This window comes from Rhizophagus irregularis, chromosome 30 (assembly GCF_026210795.1).
Source record: "Rhizophagus irregularis chromosome 30, complete sequence".
Taxonomy (NCBI): domain Eukaryota; kingdom Fungi; phylum Glomeromycota; class Glomeromycetes; order Glomerales; family Glomeraceae; genus Rhizophagus; species Rhizophagus irregularis.
In genome coordinates this window covers 969981-984080 of record NC_089458.1, presented here as the reverse complement: position 1 = coordinate 984080, position 14100 = coordinate 969981, and the positions used below count along the sequence as shown (strand labels likewise).

Here is a 14100-nt window from a genome sequence, read left to right as displayed (position 1 = left end):
CGGAAGCGTATCTAATAATATTTTAATATGGAGGCATGAAATTCAAGAACAGTCGTTCGATGGGAGAAAATTTGTTTATTGTTGTTAATACTTTAAAAATTTTGCAATGCCCAATTGATATCCAAAATAGGAGAATTAAAATTAAATCTTGGTAATACAGCAAGAGTCAAAAGGCTCTTGGCGTCAAAGATGTTACTAATAAATTTCCAAATATTCATATCCACAGATAAGGAATTAAATTGTAAAATACAAGGGGCTAAAGGTTCAAACAAAGACTAAGAGGAAATTTGCGAGTCTGTATGAGCAGCTTTAGCTAATGCATCCACATGATTATTCAAAGGGTCATCAGGCATGAGCGAACGCGATCGATGTAACATCCGGGTCTTTTGCGAGACAATATATCTCATGGAGGACCACAAGAGGTGGTTAGATTCTTTAAGCATTCGAGGAACAAAAGGAGTTTCCACGTATGAAGACCATAAAGAAAGCAATTGGGCACAATCAGTGGCAACAGTAATCTTGGTATTCTGAGGGAGGAAGTCCAGTCCATGTAATAAAGCAAAAACTTCTGAACGTAAAGCAGAAGGAAAAAGAGAAGGAATGGTATTATAATGAGATTCAAGAATAAATCCATCAGAATCGATAGCAGTCCATGCATAAGCCATCGAAGGTGTTGAATGACTAGAGAGAGGAAAGAAAGAGCCATCAACATAAAGTGTAGACACCGAAGAAGGAAGTTGAATATCAGAGATCCTAGACACTTGACCATTCATAAAAAATGATCAAACTGGGGCAAAAAAATGAAATAATAGTAGAGATTTGGCATAGCCTAACGAGACGGAAAGTAAAACCGAACAAGTGTCCGCATGTATATAAGTACGAGGCTTTGTGGGGTAACAGATAAGATTTGATAAAGGCACATAAGAAAAACATTTTTCAGAGGGACATCGTTTAATCAATGTCTTGGAGGTAGAGGATCGCGAAATAGCAGAGGCACAACCTTGGCATGCAGTGAAATCGGACAATAAGTCATCAACAGATGACGCAATCCAATGTGAAATAAGAGCTTCATTTCGCGGAGCAGGATAGGTAATAACCACATGGCCAACGAGAAAAGAGTTAGTATTGCGATTAAAAGAAATAGTCCATTGAGGATTAAACAAATAATTCTGACTAGTATCTATAAAAGAAATAGAAGCTACAGTATGCGAATTAGGTATTCTAAATTGCGGTGAAACAAAAAAGGAAGAAGAATTAGAAAGAACAACAAGATTAAATAAATAATTAAACCAAGCAGGCACAGATCCTTTGTTTGAAACTTGTTTAAGAAAGTGTAAATCTTTCCATGAGAAAAGTCGAGAGCCATACGGAGTAACCAATTGGGCAAGGAAACGAGTGCCGAAATTCTTTTGAATATTTTTCATGGAAATAAATAAAGCTTTTGGATAAATAGATCAGAGTGAAATCGCCGGACACAGATCTTTCCTCAGAAGTCGGAACGATAACGACCACGTGATATTTAGTCGAGAAGAGAACAATAAAGAATTAAATAAAGAATGTGTCTGAAGGGAAAAGGTATGAGACCATAGTTCCAAGTCAATAGTAGAAGGACAGGCATCACAATCCAGGAAGCCTTGGAGATAAGTAATCATATAATTGGCAAAGAGCTTATATGAAGGGTGGGAAAAAATTCTTTGCCATGAAGCCACATGAGATGATAAAAATCGGCCAAATGCTTGTTGGATTGAGAATGGCAATAATGTGAAAAGCGCAGAGAGAGGAGTGACTGAAGCAAAACCAACCTTCTGTCAAATAAGGAAAAGCATTGGGAAAACCATACGATTAATCGTAGATTCAGCAAATAATGTAGTTTGTAGGCGAAATTCAAGCCTCAGAAGTAGGACAACATTATAAAGATAGGCCACATGTTGTGCCAAAAGCTTTTTAGGGCTAAGTAAAGTAGCCATGTCTTTAACCATAGAAGTAGCTTGATTATGCACAAAGCGAGAAGAAGCCGAAAGACAAAACCAAGCACCTAAAAAACGAAAAGAGGTAGACAAACTTTGCTGAAACTTGGAGTTTACAATCGATATTGATTAGATATTGCAATAATATCATTACGATATCATTACGATATTTTGATAAAAATAGATTCGACGTCGTTAAGTTAGTCGTAACTATATTTATTCGACATTGATTAGTTCGATATCTCTGCAATATCGCAGTGATCATTATGCGATGTAAATATTATCACGTAATCACATCATAGTGATGTTGTATTAACATTGAATTAATATTACAAAAATATTTGACATTTATTTGATATCGTAACCATGTCGTATTAACATTGAATTAATATTACAAAATATTTGACATTTTATTTGATATCGTAACCACATCGTAGTGATATCATATTAACATCGAATTAATATTGCAAAAATATTTTACATCTATTTGATATCGTAACCACATCGTAGTGATGTCGTATTAACATTGAATTAATATTACAAAATATTTGACATTTTATTTGATATCGTAATTACATCGTATTGATATCATATTAACATCGAATTAATATTGCAAAAATATTTTACATCTATTTGATATCGTAACCACATCGTAGTGATGTCGTATTAACATTGAATTAATATTACAAAATATTTGACATTTTATTTGATATCGTAATCACATCGTATTGATATCATATTAACATCGAATTAATATTCAAAAATATTTTATCTATTTGATATCGTAACCACATCGTAGTGATATCATATTAACATCGAATTAATATTGCAAAAATATTTTACATCTATTTAATATCGTAACCACATCGTAGTGATGTCGTATTAATATTGAATTAATATTACAAAATATTTGACATTTTATTTGATATCGTAATCACATCGTAGTGATGTCGTATTAACATTGAATTAATATTACAAAATATTTGACATTTTATTAATTATATCATAATAATATCATATTAATATCGAATTAATATTACAAAAAATGTTTTACATTTATTTATTATACATTAATAATAATAATTTTTTATTAGTGGATTATTATGGGTGAGTGGAGTACGTTTCTTTTCTTCCTTTTTTTTATTCTTTTCTTCTCTTTTTTATTCTTTTCTTTCGTATGTAAGTGGATGGATACGTCATTTTCAATTTTAAAATATATATACTTTGCTGAAACTTGGAGTTTACAATCGATATTGATTAGATATTGCAATGATATCATTACGATATCATTACGATATTTTGATAAAAAATAGATTCGACGTCATTAAATTAGTCGTAACTATATTTATTCGACATTGATTAGTTCGATATCTCTGCGATATCGCAGCGATCATTATGCGATGTAAATATTATCACGTAATCACATCGTAGTGATGTCGTATTAACATTGAATTAATATTACAAAAATATTTGACATTTATTTGATATCGTAACCATGTCGTATTAACATTGAATTAATATTACAAAATATTTGACATTTTATTTGATATCGTAACCACATCGTAGTGATATCATATTAACATCGAATTAATATTGCAAAAATATTTTACATCTATTTGATATCGTAACCACATCGTAGTGATGTCGTATTAACATTGAATTAATATTACAAAATATTTGACATTTTATTTAATATCGTAATCACATCGTATTGATATCATATTAACATCGAATTAATATTCAAAAATATTTTATCTATTTGATATCGTAACCACATCGTAGTGATGTCGTATTAATATTGAATTAATATTACAAAATATTTGACATTTTATTTGATATCGTAACCACATCGTAGTGATATCATATTAACATCGAATTAATATTGCAAAATATTTGACATTTTATTTGATATCGTAACCACATCGTAGCCATATCATAGTGATATCATATTAACATCGAATTAATATTGCAAAAATATTAAAAATATTTTACATCTATTTGATATCGTAGCCACATCGTAGTGATGTCGTATTAACATTGAATTAATATTACAATTTTATTTGATATCGTAACTACATCATAATAATATCATATTAATATCGAATTAATATTACAAAAAATGTTTTACATTTATTTAATATCGTAACTACATCGTAATGATATTATATTAACACCGAATTAACATCACAAAAATATTTTTATTGTAATATATGTTTATTATTTATTATACATTAATAATAATAATTTTTTATTAGTGGATTATTATGGGTGAGTGGAGTACGTTTCTTTTCTTCCTTTTTTTTATTCTTTTCTTCTCTTTTTTATTCTTTTCTTCTCGTATGTGAGTGGATGGATACGTCATTTTCAATTTTAAAATATATATATATATATATAAAAAAAATAAAAAAAACAATCATGATTAATAAAATGTACTCTTTGTAAAATATATTTAAAATTTAATACATAACCTTGGGATAATAGTTAGAGCAGGTAATTCCGGGATTTTGTAAAGAATAATAAAAATGATAATATTTTTAAGTTAGTTCTTTCTTTAAATTTTTTTGAAAGTGTTTTGTTTCTTAAAATCATAATATTGTAAAAAAATGCTGGTTGCTACGACTGACAGACAACGACAAATTGTCAGGCTACCCCCGGACAAAGTAATTGGAAGGCGGAAAATGCCATAAATATCCAGCCCTATTTTACAACATTTTCTTCCAGGCTAAAGCAAATATTACAAAAGAAATTGCAAATATATTTAACAAGCAATAGATACATGGCCGTTGAAAAATATATTCACATTTATACCACAGTCTAACAAAAAAATATTCAAACCACAACATATTGTAAAAAAAATATGAAAAATACGCGTATATCCTATTTTCATACCTTGCTTAACAGCTCCACTATTTATTTAAAAAACGGCTTTTTTCTCTTTTGTATGTGGGTAGGTGGGTACATTTTTCCTTTCTTTTATTCTTTTCTTTTGTATGTGAGTGGCGGGTACATTTTCTTTTCTTTATTCTTGCTTTTATTCTTGCTTTTCGTATGTGGGTGTCTTACTATGTTGAATATATAAACTAAAGTGTCCCAAAGTATTGTTAATATTGTAAAAAGATAATTAAAGTATACTTTAAAAAGAAAAAAGAAGAGACGAACTAAAATACCGTAAAGTATTAATATAAAAGACGAAAAGAAAAGCGTATTTTTGAAAATAAACAAAAAAAATCTCATTAATAAACGCGAATTTTAGCTATTTTTAGATATCACATGCATGATATCACATGCATGTAATTAAAGTGATTTTAATTGGTTAATTTTAATTTATTATTACATCGTGCATATGATTTTATTGGTTAAAATTTTATACGATACAAATTAAAATAATTATTTTATTATATTTATATAATTAATATAATTATATGGCTGTAAAATAAAAATTATTTTTTATCCAAATTCTATTTGTAGTATCGTGATTTGGTAGTTGGCACCTTTCTGAATTACAATTATGAATAAAATGTACTTTTTGAACATTATCTATTACAGTAATTGGAAAAATACGTCTCCATTTATCTCCTGTTGCTTGGAGACGGTAAAGTGGACATTTTAATACTGAATGTTCAACCATAGTATCTTCAAACCAATCTACAACAATAAATGCATAATATTTGTTATTGTTACCCTTATGTTGAAAGATACCTTTGATTATTGCATAAGATTCTTCGTGATCTTCTTCATAAATTGTGATAAAATCATCGAGATGTAGGTGAACTTTTGAAAGGATACCATTTTCTTCTTCAATCATATATGATGCAAATTTGTACCAACTAATTGAAGAGTTTATAAGTGCCGCCTCAAACTTCATATCCACATAAGATAAAAACAATTCAGTTTTAAAATTATGTAAAGTTAAAAGAAGTTTATCACGTTCCTCTTTGGCATTCTTTTTTTTAATGAAATATTGGAAATAAAGTTTACTGGAGATATAACTAAATTAAAAGATTAGTAAATATAAATATCAAACATGTATATTATATGCAATAAAATACTTACTTTTTGTATCATCATCATCGTCTTGAACTTGTTCAGTTGCTTCAGTTAAATATTTATCTTCTGTAACATACCAATTTAAAAATAATTGTCCAAAATTTGAATTTGTAAATCCAGTACAAGATCTATTAAATCTTGGATCAATACCACCATCTGCTAAATGTCAAATTGCAAATAAAGTATTGTAACGCTTTAATAAATCTAAATCTATGTTTTTGCAATTAGTTTTTGGTACCATCCCCTTAAAAATACGATGGACCATTTCTTTTATACCAACTTGGGTATTAATAAGTGTTCAAAGGTTTTAGCACGCATCAAAAAGATGCATATTAACGTGTATATTTGGTAAATTAACAAAATTTACAAAAACCTATAAAAAGTAAAATATTGTTAATTATTTGAAATTATTCCACATTTCAATATCAAATTTGTAATTATACCTTTGGAAGGATTGAAAACTCTTCTTCAAGACATTGTAGCAATTCCTCATAGCTATCTGATGTAAATTTCTTGTTAAAAACCGCTTTCATAGTTTTTGCAACATGTATCCAACAAGATATAATAATTTTTGGAACTGAACTAACTCGAAATGCATCAATTCTTTGTTCAATCGTAGGCTGTTTCATTACGTTTGATACTTGATTCTTTTAAAAACTGGTTTAACAAAAATGGCATAATCATAGCTAATCTAAGTAAATCCGACATCATAAAACTATTGTAGTGAGTAATCGGATTTGGTAAGCGAAGTCCATCTTTTTGGGATTTCAAAATTTTTCCAAATTTCGATAAAATTATCTTCTCCTTACCGTGAAAATAATTCACAAGTTAATTTTAGTAGCCGCCCAATCTTTCCTGCAGTCGCATGATAAACATCCTGCGGCGTCTGTAAATGTCTTTCCCTTTTTAATTTATCTAAAATACTAGGTAATGATCGTAAACCATATTCCGTACAAAGTTGATCTCTTAACGACATTATAGTCTGCGAGAAATTTTTAAGATTTCTTCATCTGTAATATGATGATAACGTAATGTTGTTACGATATCCTGATTGTGAGCACTCAATGATTCTTTAGTAGTTTTACAAGTACGACAACCCTTATTTGCATTATGTCTAAATTTATTTTTTAAACAATTTTAATAGTTGTCATAAAATTATATTATTATATTATTAACTAAGTTGAAAAAATACCTTGTACTCCTGTCATATCGTTACCTTCGAGGTAAATCTGCCGTAACAACGCCTAAACCAGCAATTATCCATGCATCTTGTCCTTGGACAGTCATCACCTTTCCTTTCTCAATTCCTTCATTTCTGAAATGAATGGTATCGTAAATTCGTCAAATTTTCCTCCAAATGGGATAAACCCAAAATAACAAAATGGTTCTTTATTAGCTTTCTTTGATGTGCTGGCATATTTCCAAACTGTACATAAACACCATCTAGAGAATGGTATACATTTCTAAATGTACCAAAATCATCATAATAAAGATCTAAAAACAGCTTATAGATTGGCATAGATGATGATGGTGGATTTCTAATAGAAATGTAATCAGATGGATGTAGGTATGAAAGCTTTACATTACGAACGTGCCAACGGTCATTACATTTATAAATTATTTCACTAATCCGCAATGAACCATCAGGAATATTTTGATGTTGAAACATCGTCAATATAGTTCTTTTTCTAAAATTTGAGAAGTCATTATAATTAAAAATAGTTCGTCTTGTAACCATACTTCACCGGTAATAAAACGACGTTGTCTTGGTAACCCTTTTAAATTTCCGGGTAAATCACTATATTCCAAAATTTTTTGAATTCGTAACTGATAATATCCATTATGATTTTTTAAAATTGATCTTAATCTTCCAAGTTTTTTTTGACCATTATCATCATGATAGTAAACAAAATTACCAGATCGGCACAATACTATTTATTAAAAATAAATAACTTTAATAAATATTATCAATGATAATAAATTATAATTGTATCAAAGTGTATTAATTTATAACCTTCTGATATTAATATTTCGTGTTGTCCAAAAAGTGGGGATTCCCCCCATAAATTTCCATGCCAAAATTCTGATTTTTCTTTAGAATTAATGCCGGGTCCAAAATACATATGCTTCATTAGCATCGGATTATTAAGAACACGCCATATAATTTCACTAATTGAGAGCTTTTATAAAAAATTTGTATACGGTTTTTATACTGTATATACGTATTTTTGATACAGTTTGCATTTTTACATACGGCATATCAGTATAATGTATACTGTTCGCAAAATGTGCTTAGTAAAAAATACAATAAAGTATACGGTAAACATACTGTGTGATACGGTATATTAAATTCATACGTCATAACGTATATCATTTCTACTGTATATCGGTATTTTGTATACGGTTCACAAAAATATTGTAAATAAAGGATACGGTATTCGTATTATTCTACAGTATATTAAAATTCATACGTTTATAACATATTTTCTACAGATATATACAGGTCAAATAAATAAAAATCAGATTTTTGCCCTTTTTAATATGGCTGTCTGATTTTTTGGCAATTTTAATATAATATTTCCGATTTTAATAAATATTTCTGATTTTAATATAATATTTCTGATTTTTAACATGAAATTGTCGATTTTTGGTTATTTGTAATAGGATTTTTCGATTTTAATATGTAACATGTGATTATGTATTACGGTTTAATATTTATTTATTAACTTAGATTTTTTTTTTTATTTCTGTTATAATTATTTTTTTGCCTTAAAAACTTTACTAAAATACTTTTTAAATACTTTATAAAATAGAATTAAAATATTTTTTTTCTTAAATATAAATACATTTAAATTAAATAACTCATAATTTAAAATATAAACAAATATTATATTTTTTTTACATATATTTCAAAGTATGGTTTGAGCATTTTGGCTGAAGTAAATCTTATTCTTTTAATTAAAAGTAGTTTAGTAAGTTTAAAACTGTTAAGATCATAAAAGTACAGTTAATATTTTTGGAATTATTTACATTTTTTATATTATACAGTAGTATTAAGTTACAAATTTTTTTACCTTCAGAGCGTATTTTGAGATCTTTAGCCAAAGTAAATCAACTTCTTATATTAATTGTAAGTTGTTCGGCAGGTTAAAATCTACTTGGATATTAATTTTCACGAAGGTACAGTTAATACTTGATGAGTTATTTACAATTTTCACAACAGTACTCATTCACGACTTTTATTTTTTTCATTTTGTCACTCCAGAGCGTATTTTGAGCACTTTATCCAAAGTAAACCAACTTCTTATATTAATTGAAAGTTGTTTAGCATGTCAAAATCTACTTGAATATTAATTTTCACGAAGGTACAGTTAATACTTGATGAGTTATTCACGATTTTCACAATGGTACTCATTTACGAATTTTATTTTTTCCGTTTTGTCACTTCAGAGCGTATTTTGAGCACTTTAGTCAAAGCAAATCGACTTCTTTTATTAATGCAAAGTTGTTTAGCATGTCAAAATCTACTTGAATATTAATTTTCACGAAGGTACAGTTAATACCTGATGAGTTATTCACGATTTTCACAATGGTACTCATTTACGAATTTTATTTTTTTCCGTTTTGTCACTTCAGAGCGTATTTTGAGCACTTTAGTCAAAGTAAATCGACTTCTTTTATTAATTGAATGTTGTTCGGCAGGTCAAAATCTACTTGAATATTAATTTTTACGAAGGTACAGTTAATACCTGATGAGTTATTCACGATTTTCACAACGGTACTCATTTACAAATTTTATTTTTTCCATTTTGTTACTTCAGAGCGTATTTTAAGCACTTTAGCCAAAGTAAATCGACTTCTTTTAATAATTAAAAATTGTTCAGCAGCTTAGAATCTACTTGAATATTTATTTTAATGAAGGCACAGTTAATATTTGTGGAGTTATTAATTTTTTATAATTGTGCGTATTACATTAAATTACAAGTAAATTTATATTCTTAATGTATTTTGTTTAAAATTTAATTATTTAAGATTAGTTTTTTATTTAATATTGCTTAATAAAATATTTTTTAAATTTTAATTCAATATTACAATATAATTTTTTATAAAAATATATATTTCATAATGTATATACAATTTTTTTGTATAGTGAAAAAACTGAAAAATGTGGTTAAGAATTGGTAATACAGCTGTAAAAAGTCACAAATCGGACAAATATAGCTAAAATCAGCCAATTTTTATTTATTTGACGTGATAGAGAAGTTTTTCTACACTTTAAAGCATCAAACAATACTAGTATCTGCTAATATATACTACCCAAAAACTCACTGATGTAAAATCACAATTATTAAAAAATTCACAAGAATTTTTGTTAATACTGTTTAATTTTTAAGTTCAAAGTCCGATTGATAATACTAAATTCAAAACTCAATTATAAATCATTTTTATAAATTATAATTTAAAAATTAAGCAGTATTAAGGAAAATTCTCATAAATTTTTTCTTAATACTACTTAATTCTAATTTAACCAATTTAGTATTAAGGTTTTAATTTAAAAATTAAGCAGTATCAAGGAAAATTCTGCGAATTTTTCTTAATACTGCTTAATTCTAATTTAACTAATTTAGTATTAAGGTTTTAATTTAAAAATTAAGCAGTATCGAAGGAAAATTCTTGCGAATTTTTCTTAATACTGCTTAATTCTAATTTAACTAATTTAGTATTAAGGCTTTAATTTAAAAATTAAGCAGTATCAAGGAAAATTCTTGCGAATTTTTCTTAATACTGCTTAATTCTAATTTAACTAATTTAGTATTAAGGCTTTGATTTAAAAAATTAAGCAGTATCAAGGAAAATTCTTGCGAATTTTCCTTGATACTGCTTAATTCTAATTTAACTAATTTAGTATTAAGGCTTTAATTTAAAAATTAAGCAGTATCAAGGAAAATTCGCAAGAATTTTTCTTAATACTGCTTAATTCTAATTTAACTAATTTAGTATTAAGGTTTTAATTTAAAAATTAAGCAGTATCAAGGAAAATTCTTGCGAATTTTTCTTAATACTGCTTAATTCTAATTTAACTAATTTAGTATTAAGGCTTTAATTTAAAAATTAAGCAGTATCAAGGAAAATTCTTGCGAATTTTTCTTAATACTGCTTATATCTGCCAATTCGTGAAATTAGCCAAACATAAAGATTTGCACATTTTAACAAGAATTATGTTTCACAAGCTTAAATTGTATGTGTTACATAATCAGATGATCTAAATCTATCAAAAAATAAAAAAAAAATTTTTTAACGTTTATTCAAAAATAACAATGGCAACTACTTTCTTTTTCAATCACTTTTCAATCACTTTTCAATCAGATTTTTGTTAGGTGACTTAGAAAAGTTTATAGGCATATATAGCAGGTTTTTTTTAATCAGTAAGTAAGAAAACAAATATTAATAATTTTATTAATAAGAAAAATCTTTTTTCATTTATTTTTAACCTTATTTCCTTCTTTTTTTTAGTAAAAATATATACAAAATAAAAATGTGAGTTATGATTTAGAGTTTTTGAGATGTTTTTTTTGTTTTTTACTATACTAATTTTATTCTACTTGTTAATTACTTTTTAAAATTGATTTTATTAATTTATTCAATTTAAAACAGAAATGGCAAATAAAAACTTGTTAAGTAAAGTAAAAAGAGCCCAATAATACCTGTAAAGATCATCTTTTGGTAAGAATTATAATTTTAAAAATTTTTGTGTCAGAGTTTTATTCAATTAACAAAATCGTTAATATCTCGGCGCACATGTATGCTAAACACATATATTTATATTCATATGAAAGCCCAGAATCTACTCTACCTGAACGAAAAAAGATTATTCAAATCGAATTACTAGATGTGAAGATATTAACGATCAAAGTCAAAGGTTAAAAATAAATATATTGAACGTAATTATTCAGCAACTTGTGATCCAATTCATGTGATATTTGGTTTATGGATAGCTCTTGATTACCTCTTTCTAATGAATATAAATTCATTCGTCTAGCACACATACACGTTAAGTTATTCAATATTTTGTCATGACAATTATATTTAAATTTTTTAATTTTAATGATATTAGGGGAGTTACACATATCACGTAATATTCATTTTATTATAAACCTTACCCCCCCCCCCCCCCTGTTAGATTTCATAACCAATCAAATTATAATATTTATAAATCATATGATTTAAATAAGTGTAACGTAAAATTTTAACTACCCCCCTCCCCCCCTATAATAATTACATAATATGTGTAAGCTCCCTTATTAAAAAAATCAAAAAATAATATAATCAAATCAATTTTATTTATATCAGCGGTGTGAATCTATCATTTTCATGTAAATTGTATTAGCATTTTCTTAATAAAGTTAGTTTTTTGAATATAAAAACTTAATTCCATAAATCAGCCCATATGTTAATTCTAATTTAACTAATTTAATAGTATTAAGGCTTTAATTTAAAAATTAAGCAGTATCAAGGAAAATTCTTGCGAATTTTTCTTAATACTGCTTAATTCTAATTTAACTAATTTAATATTAAAGCTTTAATTTAAAAATTAAGCAGTATCAAAGAAAATTCTCACAAATTTTTCTTAATTCTAATTTAGCTAATTTAGTATTAAGGCTTTAATTTAAAAATTAAGCAGTATTAAGAAAAATTTTTACAAATTTTCTTATTAAAAAAAAAGAACTTTTAAATTACTAATTAAACTTTAAAAACAATCTGTATGATTTAAATTTTAAAAAAAATACTTCTGCTTTTTAATTTTCGCATTTCTATATTTAACCAATTAAAATTCAGCTGATCGCCGATCACATGCATTAATAACACGTTATTGTTTATTTTTTGTTTATTTTTTCAAAAATATTCTTTTCTCTTCTTTTTTTTTAGAAAAAAAAAGACAATAAAAATGAATACCAAAATTATTTTAACATATAATAATAAAAATTAAATAAAAAACTTATTTTGATAATATATAATATATATATTTGTACCAAACTACTAATTATACAAAAAGTGATATGCACGTATATCAATTAACAATTACTTTCACTAATATCTCACTGGAATTGTAATGGTGAATTTTAACAATATTAATTAAACAACTATATATACACCGTTTTATGTTTTTATTTTTGCATTAATATTATATGTTAACATATATTAATTATATTTTTTTTTACTTTTATGTATTTTATTTAATTTTTTTAATATATTACTAACATTACTACTATCGTTTTATTACTTTTTTATATCTAACTAATATATTAATAATATTACTAACTTTTTATTATTTCTTTTTTATATTTAAAATAATGATAATATTACTAATTAAATTTCTTTTTTTTACTAACCTTTTATTATTCCTTTTTTATATTTAAAATAATGATAATATTACTAATTAAATTTCTTTTTTTTTGTTTATATTTTGCTAATATTATTTTTTTTACAAATAGTATATTATTTTATACTAGTTTTTTATTTATATTATTTATAAAAAAATATTTGTATATTTAATATTATTTAATAAAAATTTTATTGATTATAAATGCATTTTAAATTCTGTTTGCAAATATAAAATATACGATTTAATTGAATAATATATACTATTTATCAGTACAAAATATGCAGTTTAAACTGGAAAAAAGTACTGTTTAGGCCGGGCAAAAAAAAATTTTAGATTCTCGTGACCCGGCCGGGTCAGTTTTTCGAAAAATGGGAAATTTTTTTTTATAGTAAAAAATTTTATAACGTGATTATAAGTTATTGGCCAATGTGGCGTAAAAAAATTTTACATATAAAAAAATTTTACAAATATAAAAAAAAATGCCGGCCGGCCGGGTCATTTTTAAAATTTTAATTTTAGTCCCGAATCTAAAAATTTTTTTTGCCCGGCCTTATCAGTATAAAATATACGGTTTATCCTGGAAAAGTATACTGTTCGCAATATAAAATATAAAACAATATACTGTTTATTGGTATAAAACATACGGTTTTTCTACTGTTTACAAGTATAAAATATACGGGTGAAACTGGAAAAATATACTGT

General features: G+C 26.0%; 1 protein-coding gene across 1 annotated transcript; it reads right to left on the bottom strand.

Moving 5' to 3' along the window:
* Window positions 1-6321: 6321 nt before the first annotated feature.
* OCT59_021628 (uncharacterized protein) lies at window positions 6322-6643 on the bottom strand (the record flags this gene model as incomplete). Its single annotated transcript, XM_066146656.1, has 2 exons — window positions 6322-6387; window positions 6458-6643. The coding sequence occupies 2 exons, from the start codon at window positions 6641-6643 to the stop codon at window positions 6322-6324; spliced, it is 252 nt and encodes an 83-aa protein (XP_066005770.1).
* Between the last annotated feature and the right edge of the window lie 7457 nt (window positions 6644-14100).